Consider the following 22182-nt stretch of genomic DNA (forward strand, 5'->3'; position numbering starts at 1 on the left):
ATGCCATAAATGCATGACATCCGATCAAATTACCTAATCTTTTGCACAATTTGCAGTCAAAATTGACTGCATTCACACAAGCTTTGTGCATACAGATTGCGTGCAGTTTAGGCTGCCTTGACAAATCACGCTATACTGCCGTTCTCGACGTACCTTTGTAAAAGTGGGGATTTAGGCTAGCACTTACTAGCATGAACAATACACAGTAGACACAGACTGTGGATAGAGATCACTTTAAGATTCAGTTTCTCTTCGATACAAAACATACCCTGTGTGAATTCCTGTGTTTAATGTTGATCACATTATATATCCACACGATTGCAAATGTGACATTGATTTTATACAACAGTTCAACAAATGAAAGGTATTAATATTAAGTGATGTTCATTTTCAACACAGTATTGTCAGTAACAAAATAATAGCTCCAACGAAAGCCACAGCAGAACTGCAGCACACAGCAGTGTTTGTGAACGAATCTGTGGCTTTGAATGAATCGTGAGAGTCAATGATTCATTCATAAATACAGCCACTTGCTTCGTTACTGTATGAATGAATGACTCGATGACTCACTAATAAAGACCATGACTTGCCGCCACCTACTGGTGATTTTAATAAAAAAAAAATGTTTTACCATCATTGCATATTTCTCTATTGAAATTTTTTTTTTCTTTCAAGAATTATTTATTTTATAAAGGTATTTGTAAAGGTAAAAAATGCTCTGGAAAAATCGATTTAAGGGGGCAAATATTGTATTGTCCCTTACTGAAAAAGGTGTGACTGCTGAGAGGGAGTAGGCCTATGTAGAAGGGTGTTAAAAGCCTCAGGGGGTACAACACTCTAAAAAGTTCGAGAACACTGGGTTAAAGGAATAGAACAAAATAAACATCAACATCAACGCACAATACATATACCAAGGGCAGAAAGTAATACAGAGGTCACTTGAAAAGTTAGGTTAAAGATACAAACAAAGAGGGATTCAAGCAAATAACAAAAAGGTATAATTTACAGACTGTGAGCTGAAGAGTAATATTCAGAGAAAAAAATTGTTTTTGAAGGAGAGAAGGGTGGATGCTTGACGGATGTCTTGAGGAAGAGCATTCCACAACCTGGGAGCCACAACGCTAAAAGACCTGACTCCCATGGTTTCCAAACTATTGAAACTGACTTAATATGGCACAGCATAAGTCTAAGATATTTTTCACCAGCTGCCACTGCAAATAATTACAAATAAACAGCTAGTTTCTACAGAAAAACAGATTTATTACAGGCCGATCTCGAATCCACCTTTTCTGTCAAAGATACTAGAAAAGACAGAATCCTAACAACTATGTTCCTTTTTAGAAAGAAATGGTATCTGCGAGGATTTCCAGTCAGGATGTAGACCGTACCATAGTACCAAGACAGCTCTCATTAGAGTCACAAATGATTTGCTCTTATCATCTGATCGTGGTTTTATCTCTCTATTAGTGTTTCTCGATCTTAGTGTTTCTCGATCTTAGTGCTGCATTTGACACTATCGACCACAGCATTCAGTGGAATTGCATTAGCATGGTTTAAATCATACTTATCTGATCGTTATCAGTTTGTAGCAGTAAATGAAGAGATGTCTCATCGATCACAAGTTCAGTATGGCGTACCACAAGGCTCAGTACTAGGACCGTTGCTGTTCACTCTGTACATGCTACCCTTGGGAGATATCATTAGATAAGCATGGCATTAGTTTTCACTGTTACGCCGATGATACTCAGCTCTATATTTCTTCACGCCATGACTAAACTTACCAATTCACAAAATTAACAGAATACATAGGTGATATAAAAAAAACTGGATGACTAGTAATTTCTTACCACTTAATTCTGCAAAAAAAAAAAAAAACACAGAGATTCTAATTATTGGACAAACTTCCTCACGTAATAACCTAGAATACTGTCTAACACCTGATGGATGCTCTGTCAAGTCTGCGTCGTCAGTTAGGAACATGGGTGTGCTCTTTGATACCAATCTTTCATGGAAAAACAACGTAAAAAAAAAAAAATGTACTCTTGCACCTTGGAACCTATTTCAAGGTTTGCGTTCTTGAGCCACCAGGCACTGTTGTCGTGCAAATGAGCAGGGCGGAGCACATTAAGGGTTTTCTGTTAGAACACTGTCGTGTTAGCGGCCCCCTAAGTTAATAAATAATGATCTTTGCAACGGAAGTGAATCAATCAAAACTAACTTAAGATGGACAATAACTTTATTATAGAGCTTCTGTAAAGCCAAAACTTCTGTGATGTACGTAAAAGGTTTCTATATTTACAATGTGTTTTTGAAGCATTGATCGTTGTAGCCAATCACAGACATGTCTATTGAGCATGTGAACGCAAGGTCAATCGGAGATTAAGTTAGAATCTGTTCAGTTTTCATTCACTGCACACTTCATAGTTTAGCATGCTCACAAATCATGTCAAATTATTATTACCAACAAAGTGTAAACACGATGTAAATATTGTGCTTAGGGATGCACCCATTAGAACTGATCCGATCCGATACTAAAAATTCTGAGTATCGGCCGATACCGATCTGATATCATCACAGTTTTTTTTTTAATCAATGTAGAATTTCTTCACCTCTGTGTTTTGAACTGATAATTACTCTTTTGTGTGTTAAACATCATTTTAAAGAAAAACAACAAATGAATTTATTTATTTTTTTATAATTTATGACAAAATACTTTTATAAACTAGATTAGTGGAAAATTCAGCAGCAAAAGTTACTCTAGAATCATAAGTGCACAATAATTGTATTAAACATTTCACTAAACATTTAGTTAAAAACATTTAGTATCGATGGTGAACCAATAAAAGTAAATAAGTGTAGCACTAAATCTGTTAAAATGTTACACATTGTTCTTCTTTGTATTGTTGTAAAATACACTCATGAAAAACCAGTAAATATACTTATTATTTATATAATATAATATATACTGTCAAATTAAAAGACATTAAGCGCAGCTGTTTGAGGCAGCAACATATTATAGATAGCACAGAACAAAAAAGGAAATTAATAATCTTTCATTGCACAGAAGTATTATATGCTCCTATACAGAGCGGCTGGCAAATCGCTTATGCGCATCCCGTGCGCAGAATGATGCGCTTGAAGCAACATAGAGTCACAGCGCATTGAAAAGTTCAAAGCACAAGGGGAAGAGATATTGATGCATAGTATATTATATCAATGCAATAGTTTATTAAGCCTTTTCTTTGAACAATTTTAAATTCCAGTTATTGTGCGTGTGAAGAACAATTCATAGTGCTCTCTACTCCAGTGTTGCGATCTAAAAGACACCTGGGAGAAAGTTACGTGAACAGAAATAAACTCCAGCCAGATAAAGTCAGATAAAGCAAAACCATAGACCTTTATCTACAGATAAAATATAATAGGAACAATAGCCGCGTTTCCACTGTCGGGCCAGGGCCGGGCCGTGCTAGTGCGTGCCAGGGCCAGTTGCGTTTCCACTGTCACTTCCGGGGCTTGATTGGGGCTTACTCTGGGCCAACGGCCAGGATTTCTGGCCCATCGAATACCTTGGGCCAGCTCGGGCTAGAGGCGTGGTCAAGGTAAAAGGCGGAGTTTATCGGTGTTAGGGAAAGTTATGGTCTGCGGCAAGATGCACATTTCACTTTTTTATATCGCGAAAATTAAACGCTGCTCGAAATGGAGAATCGCCTGCACTGGTCTGTCGAAGATACCAAAGCTCTTCTGAGCATTTGGCCAGAAGAAAGGGTACAACGTCAATTTGACGGCGTGTGCAGAAACGAGGACGTTATAAAATACATCGTTGCTGAACTTGCTAAGCTAAGCATTCAGCGAACAACGCTTCAAGTTGCGGGCGCAGTACAAGGCGATTAAAACGCACAATGGACAAAGCGGTGCCCAGAGAAGGAACTTTCCATGGTTCGACTTGATGGACGGTGTGCTGGGTCACCGTCCCTCTGTTAGTGGAGAGACAAGTCGGGACACTATGGCAGCTGCGGACGGTGAGGTAATACATGCTTCTTCTTAAGCTCTAAGGTTTCTAACTTCCTAACTTCCTGCCTGAATGAACATCATAATTCCCGCTGAAATGGATGGGGTTGTATGACGTTTGATCCAGGAAGGCGTGTTAAGGGCGGGGTTTAGGGCAGCGCTGCAGGGCTAATGGCCCGGCAGTGGAAACGCAAGCCCGGTGCTTGAGGCCTGAGGCCACTGGCCCGGCTCGGCTCGGCTCGCTGTTAGCCCTAGCCCGGCCCTGGCCCGACAGTGGAAACGCGGCTATTGAATCAACTTGGAGAGAGTTTCCTCGTGTTACTGTCGTAACCGAACGCGACACGCAGTTTGAGTGCTGAGTGGGGAATGACTGACAGCCGCAGCGGAGGGATGCACCTATGTGAACTTGAATTTAATGACTTCAATATTCATCTGTCACATTAAACTATGGAATGGCTTTAGGACACTTATAATATAGTGCGAAAAAGTGATGCTGCTTTGTTTTTGTGCCATTTGTGGGGCTTAACAATAACACAGAGTAGTATACGCTCAGCAGTATCGATAATTATAATGACCTGCATGACTGTAGGTATTGATGCCATTTCAGTTCTCAAACGAATCTTGACAGCTTCAACTCTGTCGTCTTTGATGTTCTTCAGCTTTAATCTGGGATCGATTACAGAAGCCATGTCAAGCCACTCTTGTGTCTGTGGATCATCATACTTCTCATTCATGTAGTCCAAGATCTTTTCTCCCTCTTTTTCTGCCAAGATTTTATTTTTGAACACATGAAGAACAGGCTTCACATATGATACACTTAACATATTTCTCTCCTGAAAAAGCATCAGTGAATTCACCAAGAGGAGAAAGGGAGTTGTTGACTGCCTCAAGGACTTCTATATCCTGCCATGTGGGGACAAGGTGTCTGACTTTTTTTGTCCGTGGAGAGAACACAAGAAATGGCACTCTGTTGTTCCAACACCCTGGCAATAATTGCTTGTTTTGATCCCCACCTTGTTGGACATACAGTCTTGAGCTTGTGCTCAGGTAACTTGAGCTCTTTCTGGGCCTCGGACAACTCTTCATCTCTAGGTATAGGAGAAGCACCCCACCACCTTTTTGCAGTTGAATCAGGTATTTATTAGTTAAGGAGTCCTCTAAAACTTTCTGGGAGGATGGTGTCCCCAGGACTGGATTTGAAAACCCCTGGTCTACATATTATTAGACATGTACATATGATATTGCAATGGCATAATAATGAAGTGTTTATTTTTTAAGATAAATAAAAGTTCTTAAGTAATAGCAGGCTACTCACCAATTGCTAGGTGCAGCCTGTGCCCAAAACACTCTGGTCCATTTATTAATAGCAACTGCGTTCACTTTATTTGTTTCGTTGTCTGTAGTTAAACAGATTTGTTGCTCCTCCTTTAAACCCCAGGCAGCCAGCATCTCTTTCAATTTTTGAGCAATCACATTCCTAGTGTGATCTTGTGGAAAATAGGACGTTTGCAAGCATCTGGTTTGAGTTTGATCAATGTAATGAACTGTTAGGCTCATATATGGTTCCATAGTTCTACTCGACCATTAATCAGTCGTAGTGGAATAGAACTCTGTATTTTGCAGATCTGATTCAATGCCTTCTTGGCATTTTGAATAAAGTGAAGATAGCGCAACTTGAAAGAAATAATTGCGGGAGGGGATGACATATCTCTTATCCAGTGCGTTTATTAGTAGTTGTATAAACCCCGCTGCAAACAGTATATCGGCGCCATGTCTTTTGCAATGAACTGCGTTATTGCTTCAGGTATCTCCATTTGCCTTTGAAAACCTGCCAGGTACGGCGAAGCACTAAATGATTTCATGATGAGTGTCTGAGTAACAGTTCTCGCACTCGCATTTCTTTGTGCTTTTGGCTTCACGCTAAGACACTCCTCGTATTGCACTCTGCAGTTGAATTTTAAATGATTGAATAAATTCATGGTGTTGCTTGATGGTGCAGAAGCAGTTGTTCGACATAACTTGCACAGAATAACACGCTGCTCGATGTCATCGCTAGAGAATCCAAAATAATTTCACACCACTGATGGGAGCTTTTCTTTTTTCGGTTCTAATGCTTGATTCTGAGCAACACTTTGCAAGTCGTTGGAATTGGATGCTTCTTTATCTCAGCACACGTTCACGAAATTAACATGACATGAGATAGACATGTGGCAGTGGATAATCAGGTCTTAATCAGGCCGTTGATAAGGACACGCCTAAAGTGGATAATCAGGTCTTAATCAGGTCGTTGGTAAGGACACGCCTACAGACTAGTATTAAAAGTTGCGATTCGCCTCTCACAACGTAACATGCTCTAAACACTTAAGTTCGCAATTGTGGCATCCGTAATCGCGATTAGAAATTAGATTAATTGTGCAGCCATAACGTAGGTCATGTGCAGTGAATTTACTCACCTCAAATCATTAAAGATACAAATTTACTGGTAGTAAAAAATGTCACTGCTAGAGCCCTACTTCATAGCGTTTGAATTGTGCTTCACTTTTGACTTTTTTTTTTTTTTTTTTTTTTTTTTTTTTTTTTTTTACAATTTATTATATCCATTTTAGACCATAAGGACGTGGAAGAGGAAAGCGAAGAACTGCATGAAGTGGAGGAGCAACATCAACACCAGAAACCTGATGGCGAAAATTCATTTTTGTTCTCCACGCAAAGAACAGGAGGGAGTTTTATTTCCACCTGCCTTCAGTGTGTAAAGACTTTCACACAAAAAGGAAATCTTAAGAGACATCTAATGATTCACACAGGAGAGAAGCCCTTCTCATGTCCCCAGTGTGGAAACAGTTTCACATATAAAGCACACCTTGAGAGTCACATGAAGATTCACACCGGCGAGAAGCCGTTCACATGCCATCAGTGTGGAAAGAGTTTCAGAAGAGTAGCGGATCTCAAGGATCACGAGCGCTCTCACTCCAGAGAAAGGCCATTTAACTGTGAGCAGTGCGATAAAAAATTTACTTCATCATCTATTCTTAACAAACACATGAAAGTTCATGCACAAGAAAAGCCTTACTTCTGCTGTTATTGTGGAATGAGTTTTTCACGCCTGAACTCTTGTAAAGATCACCAGAAAATGCATGCAGGTGTGAAAGCCTATGTATGCTCTGACTGTGGCAATGCCTTTACTAGAGCCAGGAACTTAAAACAGCACCAGAGAATCCATACTGGAGAAAAACCATACAAGTGCTCACATTGTGGACAGAGTTTCGCTCAGTCAGGAACCCTGAAAAAGCACGAGAGGACGCATGCTGCAGAGAAGCCTTTCGTCTGCCTTCCGTGTGGGAGAAGTTTCAGCCAACAGAGCTCTCTCCTGGCTCACGTAAACAATCGCTGTCCAAAGCTGTCAAAGTGAAGAGCAAAGTTCATCTTCAGAAAACGTGCAGCAACTTAATTTAAGAGCAATTTGCTATGGTAAATTATCTTAAGTGGTGACTTAAAGGGATAGTTCACCCAAAAATGAAGATTAGCCCATGATTTACTCACCCTGAAGCCGTCCTAGGTGTATACGACATTCTTCTTTCAGACGAATACAATCGGAGTTATATTAAAAAATGTCCTGGCTCTTCCAAGCTTTATAATGGGATTGAATGGGCACCATTTTTTTTAAGTCCATAAAAGTGCATCTATCCATCATAAAAGTGTCCCAAACAGCTCCGAGGGCTTAATAAAGGCCTTCTGAAGCGAAGCGATGCGTTGGTGTAAACTTTATCAACTAAAATAACTAGCTTCCGGCATCGATTTACGTCAAAAGAGTAACCCTTGAACTTGACGCACAACGTAATGATGAACGCGGTTGCCCAGCCCTTTTTGTTTGAACCGCGAGAGGCGTCAAAGCTTACGCTACTCCTTTCGTCATATACTACGTCATACATCGTCAAGTGTTACTCTTTTGCCGTAAATCGACTTGCGTACGGTCGTCTGCCGGAAGCTAGTTATTTTATTTGATTAAGTTTTAAATATGGACATTTTTCTTACAAGAACGCATCGCTTCGCTTCAGAAGACCTTTATTAATCTGCCAGAGCCATTTGGGACACTTTTATGATGGATATGATGCACTTGTATGGACTTCAAAAAAATTGTGCCCATTCACTCCCATTATAAAACTCGGAAGAGCCAGGACATTTTTTTATATAACTACGATTGTATTCGTCTGAAAGAATGTCATATACACCTAGGATGGCTTCAGGGTGAGTAAATCATGGGCTAATTTTCATTTTTGGGTGAACTATCCCTTTAAGGCTCCAATATACTCGCTGTGAAGTTCTTGTTTGTTCTTCGCATAGGAGTAAAAATAGTTATATTAGCGAACATACTGACGCTGCCGATATGAAAATATAAATCTGTACTGTGTGTTTTCCTCTCAATAACAAAATAAACACATACACAAAAAAATAACAAGTGGTGTGAAAACAGCAGTTAAGAAAGCATCTGATTATAGTAATGTAGATGGTTGCACCAGCTCTGCAATTCGGCACTTTAGTCACATTACATCACGTTTATTTATAAACCACTTTATACAATATATTGTTTAAAATCAAGCAGCTTTACTGTAAACATGAAAAAACAGTGTCAGTGTTTCAATTAGAATTACAACTTCAGTTTCTACTATAAAGCAATTCTCAGTGTGTTCATGTTTTTACTTGCGTCTGACATCGATGGACTGAACAGAAGAAATTAACCGGAAAATATTTCCACATCAAAGAAGGCGGAGCCTCAGAGCCACACCGACCTATTATGTCATCGTCACACAGACCAATGGTAGTTTGAAGGTGTTTACTTTTCCAGAAAGTTTACTTTAAGCTGTTTAAAACTGCATGAACTCTAAATGAACTTCACTTTTGCCTGATTTTGTTTGGAATGACATTACACTTTAGCTTTAAGTATATCAGGGTCTTCATTTCATAGTTGTTTGCTGTGGAAAGTTGACGTTTGAAAAAAAAAAACTGAAATGCCTCTCCGGCACTGTCTACTACATGATTATTCTGTGTTGTAGCTTAAACAGTTAACAACAACTCTTTAAATTAAAGTATATGTGTGGTAAAGCAACAATGTCATTTATTGTGTCTTTAAATCAGTTCCACTGATTGTTTAATGCCATGTGTTGTATAGGCGACTGTTTCTCAATGCTGGTTCCCCACTCCCTTATCAAACATAGCCAATTCAACTCATTAGCTAATTAGGCCAAACTCCAAGGCCAGATAATGAAGACATCCAAAGTAGTCGGGGTCTTCAGGACCAGGGATGGGAACCACTGGTGTAGTGTAACGTGGAAATACAAGAAATAAAAATGATGCTAATCATTGTATCTCAGTCTTGTTTACTGCATGATTCTGCTGAATAATGTGCAACAGATCTTTCTTATTTCAGACTTAAATACATATTAATTTCTCTCATAATAGTTGCTACAACTAACAATAATTTGTATTATTGTTTAATCTGTAGTTTTTCCAAACATGTATCATTTTATTCAATGTCTGGCTAAGAGATGTTAGGCAGAATGTTAGCCTTACCATTTGATTTTGAAGATATTATACATATTAACAATATGATTTTCTGCATTGAAAATGTATTGTGAAAAGCACTAAATAAACAAACTTGACTTGACTTTTTTTTTTGCATACCGTTAAGATTTTGTTATTATCTTGCTTTGTGTTCAACAGACAAATGAAAGGCATAATTTTAATATTTGGGCTAACTAGCCCTTTAAGTAAAGCTGAGGCTCAAGACATCATAAAAGATCAAACTCAAAAAATATGACTGGAAATTGAATATTGGGATATTAAAGACCTCATGAAATCAAAATGGACCCTATTTACTTGGTTAGTGCACATTACTAGTCTTGTGGTAAACAATTAATCCTTGCAAACATTAGTTTGTTGTGGTAGCCTAATCTTTAATCAAAAAATCTAATTTGCTTCCGCTCTGGAACGACGTTCCTTCGGCTTGGGTTGAATATCCTTAACCACTCCCCTCCAACCGTCAGTCTGCTATGCTTCATTGCTTACCCTGTGGTTTGTGTGGGTCCTAACGCCCCAGTAAATTGATGGGGACACTATCCTGAAACAAGCAGCGTCCTTCGGATGAGACGTTAAACTGAGGTTCTGACTCTCTGTGGTCATTAAAAATCTCAGCATGTCCTACGAAAAAAGAGTAGAGGTGTAGCCCCGCATCCTGGCCAAATTTGCCCAGTGGCCTCTGTCCATCATGGCCTCCTAATCATCCCCATATATACTGATTGGCTTAATCACTCTGTCATCAATAAGCTGGTGTGTGGTGGGCGTTCTGACGCAGTATGCCTGCCGTCGCATCATCCAGGTGGGTGCTGCACATTGGTGGTGGTTGAGGAGATTCCTCCTTCCATGTAATGTGCTTTGAGTGCAGAGAAAAGCACTATTTAAATGTAACAAATTATTATTATTAGTGGTGTGCATCAACGACCATTAACTCCAGTCTGTACAGCTTTTTGCTACGTGGATTTCTCAATTTCAACTGGCATTTGCCTTCTGGTTTCAGTGTACTTGTGTTGTACATCACAAGTACCTGGTCTGTTTTCTCTATTTGAACGTCTTGATTCACAAAGTTTATGGGGATAATGTTACACGTTGCCCCACAATCCAACTGGAATTTGACCAGGTTGTTTCCGAGCAGCATGGCAGCAAACACTTTCCGTCCAGACTCTTTGTGACTTTGTCCACAGACTCAGTTGTGATGCTCCAAATGTCACTCTCTGTTTCTGTTACATTATTCACAACTTTCCCATGCACTTGTTTTAACTTTCACGAAGCAGTGAAATAATTGGCTTTTCCACATTTCCTACATCTTTTCCCATGAGCTTAACATTTTTGTTTATCCCTTTTGTGCGTCTTTCCACCGAATTTGCAAGTAACGAGAGCTTTTCGTTCGTCATCCTTTACTGTTTTATGTGTCGTACCGATTTCAAAGATTGAATTTCCTCTACTATTCTATCAGGACCACTATCATCAAGATGATTGACATTTTAGCATACAGTTTGAATTTGCGGTATATTTCTGTTGGGCAAGAACTCCCTGCCCATCCATGCAGCCTAGCATGGATAAGAGCAGGGAGAGCAGCGATAGCTCAGAACAGAACCAACTTAATTGTCTTGAAGATATCATTAATGTTCAATCATTTTTATTGTACACATCGAGAGTTAGAACATCTGTTGTCGCACATCATTAGTTCACAAATATTATCACCAGTACAGTATATTTGTGAATGACATTAGAGAACTAGGGAATAACCCTAGTATGCAACCCTAGTATGGAGTAATCTATAGCGTAATCACTTTTCTTTTTTCAGATCTGGTTCTCCATACCACAATGAGCTGTGACGTTGTAAAGATGGAGTTTATTAAAGAGGAGAATGACGATACAAGAATTTCAGAAGCATGCAGAGTGAAAGATGAAGATACTGAGGAAAAAAGTGGTTGGTGTCCTTTCTTGATTCTTGACTTTTAACTATTTTTTTTACTAGAATCATAGGCTATTACAAATTTATAGAACCAACAAAATGAAACAATAAGCTAAAAATAATAGTTACAGATTTGAAAATCACATCTGACAGTTTTATATTTTCATTTTAGACTTGAAAGTACACAAGAAAATTGAAGAATTACAGGAAATGGAGAAGAAACATCAGAATCAGGAACCTCATGATGCTTTAAAAGAACAAAGAGCAGAAGCCAAAAAGTCTTTTACCTGCCCTCAATGTGGAAAGAGCGTCACACGTAAACAAAGCCTCAAGGATCACATAAAAATTCACACTGGGGAGAAACCTTTCACATGCCTTCAATGTGGAAAGAGTTTGAAATGTAAAAAAGGCTTTAGGATGCACACAAGACGTCACACGGGTGAGAACCTGTTCACATGCCCTCAGTGTGCAAAGATTTGTTTAAGTAAAAGCAACCTTAATACTCATATGCGTATTCACACTGAAGAGAAGGCATTTGCATGTGATCAGTGTGAAAAGAGTTTCAAATGGTCAAACAGTCTCAGAGTTCATAAGCTCACTCACTCTGGAGAAAAGCCATTTAATTGTGATCAGTGCGATAAGAAGTTTTTTCAGAAATCAGATTTAAAGGGCCATAGGAAAGTTCACACAAAAGTGAAGCCTTATTTGTGTTCTGTTTGTGGAAAGGCGTTTTCATGGCTGGACCGTTTTAAAGACCATCAGAAAATACATGCTGGTGTGAAAGAGTATTTGTGCTCTGATTGTGGTAAAGCTTTTACTACAGCCACTCTGTTGAAAGTGCACCGAAGGATCCACACTGGAGAAAGACCTTACAAGTGTTCATACTGTGAAAACAGTTTCAAGCAGTTAGGAGCCTTGCAAGGACACGAGAGAATTCACACTGGAGAGAAGCCGTATCAGTGCCATCAATGTGGCAAGAGATTCAGCCATTCCAGTGCTGAACAGATTCACAGAAAGAAGCATTGCCCAAAATTAAATGGAAAGTCAATACGTTTGGAGAAAAGAGACCATAAGAGCACAACAATTAATAAGTGCTGAATTATTGCCCCTTGTTTTACTTTAGCTTTTTTGTGAATCAAAATGTGAAAAATGTCCTAATATACACAAGTAGATCATGCAGTCATTTACAGAATGAAAATTAATGATTGTTCATATACTTGCATTGTAGTATATAATGGTTAATGGGTTCACTGAAACCACTGAAAAGTGACCAAATGAGATTGACTTCTTATTAAAACGAATATTTCACCATGAGTACTGAATTCGAGCCATTCTTTACAATCAAACTTGAAATTCACCCTTCTGGCCCTGAGGGGGGCATTTATATGAATGCATCCCTGCTGCTAACTGTCTTCAAACGTTTTTTGTTTAAAACTTGTTTAAATTACTATTCTGCTTAGTTAAAGGCACAATATTTAAGATTATTTGATTAAGATATCCAAAAACCACTAGAACGATATTATATATTTTGTTGACTTGTGTTACTTACATTATCCCAAATGTTTCCAAGAATGTTTAAATCCAGAGAAATAAGCAGTTTTAACCAGGAGACGGACCTTTTCCGTGCGTCGCCTATCAATGACATCATACCCGCGTTACCCTCGATTTCCATGGAAATGGAAACACCAAAGACGCTTTAATATATTATATGTTTTATTAGACAGGTGAGCAACTGTTTGGATACATTCATTGACAGAAAACTAATTGTTATATAGCTCAGCACAGTTAGACTTAATGTTTAAATCTCATTTTCTTGATTTACCGCGAGTACCATGTTTTACCATGCCTAATATCGATGTAGCTCACTGCAGTGTGCAACAAGTGTCTCATAGTAGCCGCATAGTAGCAAACGCACATTAAAACAACTTTCAACTTTCCACGAAATCACGGCGTCATCAAACTACGCCTTTGTTTTGAAAAGGCGACCTCTAGCGATGAAAATGACATATTGTGCCATTAAAAGTAACAAAATGGTTTGGAAATTAAAATCACTTTAACACATATATAATTACTACAGTAACAACACAAGCAACAGCAATAATTAAAGGGGGAAATTTTATGGACAAGAATAATTATGAAGAATGTATATTTTTCACATTCCTGACTAGCAGACTTACCTTGGAGTTGATGGACAAGAGCTATGATGTGAAAAAAATTCACAAATCTAGCAGGTCAAGAATGACACTGGTTTCATGTCCCAAGTTTTTGAGCTATACACATTATAAAATTAAGACACTATCACTATAAAAAAAAATTTAAAAAAGGATTTTGGACCAGAGGACCTAAATTTAGAAATCATGAAGAATGACATGCAATGTTATTTGCATGTCTACAACAGTGCACTGCAGATTTGTAGCCGAAAGAAACCTGAATTTCAATCCGTTAACTCTTTACTGCAGTGTTTTGTTTTTTTCATACCAACTGTTCATTTTATAATGCGGTAAAAGTTGGTTACTTAAAGGAGTCATATTATGCTATTTTAAAGTTATATAAAAGTTATATATACTGTATATATAGCGATAGTGTCTTAATTTTATAATGTGTATAGCTCAAAAAGTTGGGACATGAAACCAGTGTCATTCTTGACCTGCTAGATTTGTGAATTTTTTTCACATCATAGCTCTTGTCCATCAACTCCTAGGTAAGTCTGCTAGTCAGGAATGTGAAAAATATACATTCTTCGTAATTATTCTTGTCCATAAATTTTTTAAAGTTGTATATTGATTATTGGGTGCTATATAATTGTTAACGCTTATTTAAAATATATATATATATATATATATATTTTTTTTTTCACATACTGTACAATATTGCAGTACCTCTATATTCCCAGCCTGTCTGAAACGTGCTGATTTCTTCAAAGCCCCTCAGTTAATAATGTTGTCGGATTTACCGTATCAGTTCAAGCCAGACTCGGATTCGATCGGAACCAACAAGTCACAAGCACAACTTGAGCAGAACATTTGACAGTGGTAAGTAGTCTTTGTATATAGTCGACTCAGCTTTGTACTCTCCTAGTTCAGGAAGCTGTCCTCTGTAAAATGCGCTGTGCACAAGCAAACTTTTGGGTTGTACTGCTCAGCAGGGGCGTCATGGACCTACTTTTTTAAGGGGGCACTGTGTGCACAACACACAGAAACATGTGCCCACAAATACAGATATTAAAAGGAATGTAATAGAGGAATCTCTTACAATTAATCAAAACATCACACAAACCTATGGACGTATTTTACCAGAGTGGTTTTATTGTATCAATTCGCATATTTAAGCCCTCAAAAAAAAAGACAAAAATGTACACACAATCATAAAGATATAGAAGCATACATCCTACTTAATGTCTAACGTCTCCTAATGTCTTTCTCCATGCCTCCAAAATGCATCCCTCACTGTCTGCAGGTTCACAGACTGCGTTAGTTCTGCCTCAACTGGTGTGATCATTAGATCAGACATCCGATCCTGTTGTAACACTCCACTATATTATACAGCAGAGTATATACAAAATAAATAAGAACGCCTGTTCCCGTTTCCTAATCCACTTACAAGTCGGAGGACTTAAGACAGTCACAAACTTCATTGATCCTGATCACAGACTTGACATTGTTACCGGTGGGACTGATCTGAACTTTGGGTTATACACGCTGGACTAAAAGACTTTGCGGACACGACACCCACCCGCACTTTGTAAAGCTTTATGGGATTTGGGTACGTTTGTGTGGGTTTTGTAAATACACTTGGATTGTTTGATTATCAGATCGTGTTGAAGTGGACTAGGAAACAGGAACAGGCGTTCCTATTTATTTTGTATATAATAATTATAATAATTATAATAATTTGTTACATTTATATAGCACTTTTCTGGGTACTCATAGCACTTTACATGGAAGGGGGAATCTCCTCAACCACCACCAATGTGCAGCATCCACCTGGATGATGCAACGGCAGCCATGCTGCGCCAGAATGGCCACCACACACCAGCTTATTGGTGGAGAGGAGACAGAGTGATGAAGCCAATCAGTATATATGGGGACGATTAGTAGGCCATGATGGACAGAGGCCAATGGGCAAATTTGGCCAGGATGCCAGGGTTACACCTCTACTCTTTTTCGAAGGACATCCTGGGATTTTTAATGACCACAGAGAGTCGGGACCTCGGTTTAACGTCTCATCCGAAGGACGATGACAGTTTTAAGGACCCACACATACCACAGGGTGAGCGCCCCCTGCTGGCCTCACTAACACCTCTTCCAGCAGCAATCTGGTTTTCTCAGGAGGTCTCCCATCCAGGTACTAACCAGGCTCAACCCTGCTTATCTTCCGTGGGCAACCAGTCTTGGGCTACAGGTTGATATGGCTGCTGGCTTATATACTCTGCTGTATAATATAGTGGAGTGTTACTCTGTAACATGGTGGTTCTCAGTTTGTTTTTGATTAATTTTAGAGAAGAGAAGCACCTTTCATTACTGCAGGAAGTGTGATAATGAGTTGGTAAAGTCTGCTGAGTTCAGGGTATGCCATTAAATAATTCTTTTCAACCATATAAATGAAATGATCCATTAGACTGCAAGGACATTGCTGTTCTCTTTGTAATCTCTGAATTAACATCCTGTACTCAATTTCAGCTGTTCCTACATTCACATCTCCACCGAAAAATCCACACAGGGATTTCAAGTGTGGAACATTTTCAGATGAAGGTTTTGTCAAACAGTCAGTATCTTTCAGGAGAGGCAAGGTTTCACTGTTGAATCTGTCAGTGATACTTTGTATGCTGAGGTCCAGAGTTGCAAAACAAAAACTGACTTTCATCTCATCCTTCTGACAAAGCAGAGTTTGGCTTTGCCATCTGTCATCCATCCTTTATGAAACTTTTCTGGCTCTCTTGTTTTCCTGGAATTCAACTTTAATGGTTGAGGCTAGTTTCACTGTTTCAGTCCACATTTCTTAAAAAAATATCATCAGACCGCATTGAAACTTGCTGTTCCCTACAGTCTTCAACCAGCAGAGCAGATGTACTAATGTACGTCTTCTTTTTGGAGATATTTTGAGAGAACACCTGTTACCTGCAGAATTCTACTCAGTGCCACCAGATGCAAGCAGAACTCAAAATCAATGGCTTTGCTGAGTGCCATTGCATTACCTGATGACTCCTTGTCAAATCTATCACCTGTCTGAATGTGCTCAAGGGTCTCAATCACAGAGGGTAGGTTTTACAGAAGAGCTCTGCAGTTGTCTGTTCTTGCTGACCATCTTGTCGTACTTAATGATTTCAAGGTCTGGGGTTTTCTGTGGCCTTTTTCACTTTAAGCTTCTGTTGAACTTCAATGAAGAGGCAATGTCTTTTAGCAGATCCTTCCATGAATGAGTTGCTCAACCAACCCCAAAAAGTTACGCGTGGCTGTGTTTTTGCAGCACATGTCAATGACAACAAGGTTCAGGTGATGAGCATAACAATGTACAAAGTATACTTTCTCACTCCTCTGTTTTATGATTGCCTGAACACCTTTGTACACACCTGACATGGAAGCACAACCATCATAGCCTTGTCCTCTTATATTTTTCACATCAAGCCCAAACTTCTCTAATGTTTCCAGCAGATAGCTGGTTATGCCAGCACCAGATGTGTCTTTTGCATGAATGACATCAATCAAGCACTCATGAATCTTGGCCTCCTTGTCAACAAACCGGAGAATGATTGACAGCTGGTCCTGTTTAGAGGAGTCAGGAGTTGTGTATAGACAGACAGCACAGAATGTAGCTGCTTTCACATCATCTATGTTTTTTATCCTGACTTCATTTCCTAAGCAACTGATCATCTCATTTTGGATTTTTGCTGAGATGTAGGATGGAACTCCTTTTGGGGTTTTCCGTGATGACTCAAGATGAGTTTGTAGCACTTTGTCATTTCTTGCTACTAGATCAGTTATTTCCCTGAAAACACTGTTTGTTGAATCCTCTGACTCATCATATCCTCTAAAAGGTCTAAGTCGGGCTAACGTGGAGGTTACATCTGCTAACCTAAGCAGAGCATCATATCGGTTTTCCCTCTCCTTTGTTTGAAATGTTATCTGATTTGCTTTTTGAGTAGAACGTTTTTTTGTTTATTTTTTGAGTCATCAACAGGTGTTGTTATTAAATGCATATGCCATTTTTTGAAGTTCTCAATGTGATGCTGACTTGCATTGTGTCTAGAAAAGCCTCATGTGTCTAAGTCGGGCTAACGTGGAGGTTACATCTGCTAACCTAAGCAGAGCATCATATCGGTTTTCCCTCTCCTTTGTTTGAAATGTTATCTGATTTGCTTTTTGAGTAGAACTTTTTTTTTTTTTTTTTTTTTTTCATCAACAGGTGTTGTTATTAAATGCATATGGCATTTTTTGAAGTTCTCAATGTGATGCTGACTTGCATTGTGTCTAGAAAAGCCTTTCCCAGTCTCTAAAGCAGATTTCCAGTCCCTAAATCCTTCCAGTGAAAATTTTCTGTCAAACACTGAGGGACATCTAAAAACTCTGCAGGGAAAACAATACGCTGTGGATCTGTTGTATTCTAGCCACTGGTATTTTTCAAACCAGTTTTTACTGAAGCTCCTTTCCTTTCCTTTCCTTTCCTTTCCTTTCCTTTCCTTTCCTTTATTAAACGTTGTGGATAACTTTCTAGTTCTTTCTGAATGGGACCTCTCTTAATGTAATTCTGCCTGGCCAGTTGATCTTTTGGGATAATGAAGTAATAATAATAATAATAATAATATATTTTATTTATAGGCGCCTTACATGACACTCAAGGACACCTTACAAACAAAATAAAACAATCAACAGTAAACAAATACTCATTATTACAGCCTGGATACCAGTATTAAAATGTAAAAGTAATCACATAAAAGCCTGCCGAAAAAGATGGGTCTTAAGGCGAGATTTGAAAACACGAAGACTTCCACTGTTTCGCACATCCTGTGGCAGCAGATTACATAAATAAGGAGCTGCATGACTAAAGGCTCAGGACCCCAATGGAAGTAGTGCGAGTTCTAGGGAGAACAAGTGTGAGTGAAGAAGATGATCTTAAAGTCCGAGAAGGAGTGTAAATATGAAGAAGGTCAAATAAGTATGAAGGGGCAAGATTGTTGAGTGCCTTGTAAGTAATATAAGAAATGATGGTCTGTTCCCAACAACTTCCACTCCAATATATATATATATATCAAAATGTTCCTTCACTTAAAAGAGCTTAATTATCATATAGAGACAATTACATCCAATTTCAGTAATATGTAAATAGTATCACAGAGGGCAACCAATAACCATCTTGATTACAGGGACTTCAAATAGCTTGTCACCTTAACATTTAACCCGTTCTATTTTAACAGAAGATCAAAGATGTGACCACTACAGATAGATCTTATCACCTTAACCTTTTGCTGTTCTGATTTCACAGAACATCAAAGATGTGGGCACAGAGGAAAGATCCTCAATTTACATTTAAGACAGAGTTTCAGCCTCATACTGAGAGGAAAGACGAATCTGTTATTCTTAAATTACACTTAAAAACAGAGCTTCATTTACATGTAGAGGGGTAAGACAAACGAAATAGAGGATAAATGTTTGAGCTGAGAGGATGAGATTCATTCTGTGGGACTCCGCTGAATCCAAGGTGCTTTGTGTACCTTGCCACTGCTATGCTGTAATAAACTTCATTTTTGAGATCTTCGACGTCCACTTCATTTTTTCTTACATTGGCGAGCCAGACCCAGGAATCGACGGATTTCCAACAAAAAAGGGAAAAGGTAAGAAAAAGCTGTTTTCTTTCATTTATGCTGTTTTTGTCAAGGAATTCCTCGGTTTAAAAAAAAAAATCTAGAAAAGAAAAATTAAGGACAGAAGAGATCGAATTTGGTTTATTCAGTATTAGCAGGAGGAGTTTTAAGCCTATTCCGTACATTTTTGTTAAAGATTCTAACGTAACTGAATAAGCCCGAAGCAGTGTGGTGGCAGACTTGTATTGGAATTGTTGTTTCTAAAGTAATTGAAACAAAGTGCTTAAGTGTAAAGTTTCTAAAGTAACTGAAATTTGGTGTTGGTCTCTTATAATTCTGTTAAGATTCTAAAGTAATTGAATAAACCCGAAGTTGTGACAGAGTTATTTCAGATTGGTTGTTTCTAAAGTAACTGAAACAAATGTATATGTTTCTAATGTACTTGAAACCGATTGTGAAGTTGTAATAATTCTGAGGAAATTCTAAAGTAATTGAATAGACCCGACGCAGTGTGGTCACAGAATTATTTCACAACTATTGTGTGTTATAGCATAGGCTAGACTAGTGAGTCTGATGTGCCGTGACTTTGTGAAGTTTAAAACAAAGAACCCGAAGCAGTGTGGTTTTGCCCGACGTACTGTGGCATTGTTTTAAAATTCATAAATATAGTTTGAACCCGAAGTACTGATAAGCAAGCTGTTTTAAGAAAATAACATAAAAACCCGACGTAGTGTGGTTGTGTCCGACGTACTGTGACAGTGTTAATTTTTTTGATATTGTTTAAGCCTGACGTACTGTACGTGGCCAAGTTGTTTTAAGAATATACCATAAAACCAGACATAGTGTGGTTTTGTCCGACGTACTGTGACAGTGTTGCATTTCTTAACTGTTTTGCGTAACGAAATTTAAGGACCAATGGATTGTGGCTGTGGTTAAAGGAGAAGTTCACTTTTAAAATGAAAATTCTGTCATCATATACTCACCCTCATGTTGTTTCAAAGCTGTATGAATTTCTTTCTTATGCTGAACAGAAAGGAAGATATCTAGAAGAATATCAGTAACCAGACAGTTTTTGGGTCCCAATGACTTCCATAGTAGGAAAAAAATATACTATGGAAGTCATTGGGACCCAAAAACTGTCTGGTTACTGATATTCTTCTAAATATCTTCCTTTCTGTTCAGCATAAGAAAGAAATTCATACAGCTTTGAAACAACATGAGGGTGAGTATATGATGACAGAATTTTCATTTTAAAAGTGAACTTCTCCTTTAAGTTTAGAAGCCTCAGGTAGTGTGGCTATTTTGATCATTTGTGTCCGAAGTACTGGAGCTGTGAATAATTAGACTAACAGATATCTTAAAGGAACTAGATAACGTGTAGTCATTTAAATCAGACTTTGTGAATAGCTATTAGATCACGAGATATTTTAAAGCCCGATAAGACTTTTGAAAATGGAAGAAATTATTGTTAAATACATCGCTAAACACGGTTCTCAGGGAATGTTTGACGGAATAGAGAATATTGTTGATAAACCGTACAAGTGGGCTATCTCTAAGTTTGAAAATGATCCCAAAATGCCTAAGAACAAAAATGGGAAAATTGCTAATGCGCTTCAAGCACTTTTTGCTTCATACAAAGTAACTAGGAGGAGAGTAGATGAGTTAGAGGCTGAAAATGAGCGACTCAGTGTTGGGGTAATTTCTACAAAAAATTACCTTGCTAGTGAAACGATATGGAAAGAAGAAAAGGTCAAGATGCAGAATGAGATTGTACTTCTTAGAACTAACAATAGTATGCTTAAATCATCTGTGGAAACATTGTCCAACAATTTGGAGGAGGCGAAGGCGGCTTGTCAGTTTATGATAAAGAATGGCACAACTGAGAAAAACCATGGTAAGACATTGTTAGGTGTCACATTGTGTAACCCAGTTCCAGAAATGCCAGATTTACAGGAAGACAGGACTGAGGGTTTGGAAAAAGTTTCTCAGTCATTAAATAGCCAATACTCTGACTGTAGAGTCAGATTTCCCATGGCACCAGTCCATGCTACTACGACTATGCGTGCTAGAGAAGGAAGGGAAGAACCAATGACTTCTACCATAGTCCGAGGATTTAATCCAACTGAACTAGAAACTGTGATCAAGAATATTGGTAAATTTGATCCTGCCAAACAAGATGCATTAGATTTTCTGAAAAACTTGGAGGAATATGCTGAAGTTTACAATTTAACAGATGGTGATGCATGCGTATTGCTAAGAATGTGTTTGCCTGACACTTTGTCTGGAGCATTAACTCAGAAAGTGAAGAACAGAACTGCTACTAAGTCAGAGAGGAAACAGGCACTGCTGGATGTCCTAGGTGTGATGTCAGTTAATTGGGATAGGATATCTGAGATGCAAATGAGAAAAGGGGAACACCCAGCAGCATTTTCAGAACGATTATTGGAGACATTTAAGACTTTCAGTGGCAATCCTGATATTACTAAGAATGATGTCAGTTTCAAGTCTGCCTTGATTAACAAATGTGACCAACTCACCCGGTCTGCTGTGACAATGCTAGTGACACCACTCTCTGAATATAATGACATTATTGCTAAAATGACACAGTTTTACAACAATAATGCTAATGCAAATAGTCAAATGAAAGCTGCCAAATCTAGACATCCAGTTGCTGCCTTTGGCGAGAGAGAATGTTCTACATTGTCTAATGGTTTCCATCATAGACCAAGGAGATTTGCAAGAATAAATTCAGAAGGTGTTATTCTTTGCTATGCATGTGGAAAAGCTGGTCACATTGCTAGACATTGTCAAGACAGTGAGAGACCTCTTAAAAACTTTGTCTGTCATGCATGTGGGAAGGATGGTCACATTGCAAGGCACTGTTTGG

The 22182-nt window shown here is 38.5% G+C and overlaps 1 protein-coding gene across 2 annotated transcripts in view; it reads left to right on the plus strand.

Annotated features, from left to right (window-relative positions):
• The window catches only part of LOC309501618 (uncharacterized protein), a 46951-nt gene that overhangs the window by 4829 nt on the left and 19940 nt on the right, over positions 1-22182 (plus strand). Inside the window, exons 2-3 of one of the 2 annotated variants that reach the window (XM_082173756.1) lie at positions 11387-11512; positions 11670-12811. The exons of the other annotated variant lie outside the window; for it this stretch is intronic. Of the exons in view, the coding sequence (XP_082029882.1) occupies positions 11387-11512; positions 11670-12595 (1052 nt within the window). The 3' untranslated portion in view covers positions 12596-12811. Of the gene's footprint in view, positions 1-11386; positions 11513-11669; positions 12812-22182 lie in introns of those variants that run through there. 2 annotated transcript variants of the gene reach the window in all.

This window comes from Leuciscus leuciscus (genome assembly GCF_965113295.1).
Source record: "Leuciscus leuciscus genome assembly, chromosome: 6".
In the NCBI taxonomy this organism is placed as follows: domain Eukaryota; kingdom Metazoa; phylum Chordata; class Actinopteri; order Cypriniformes; family Leuciscidae; genus Leuciscus; species Leuciscus leuciscus.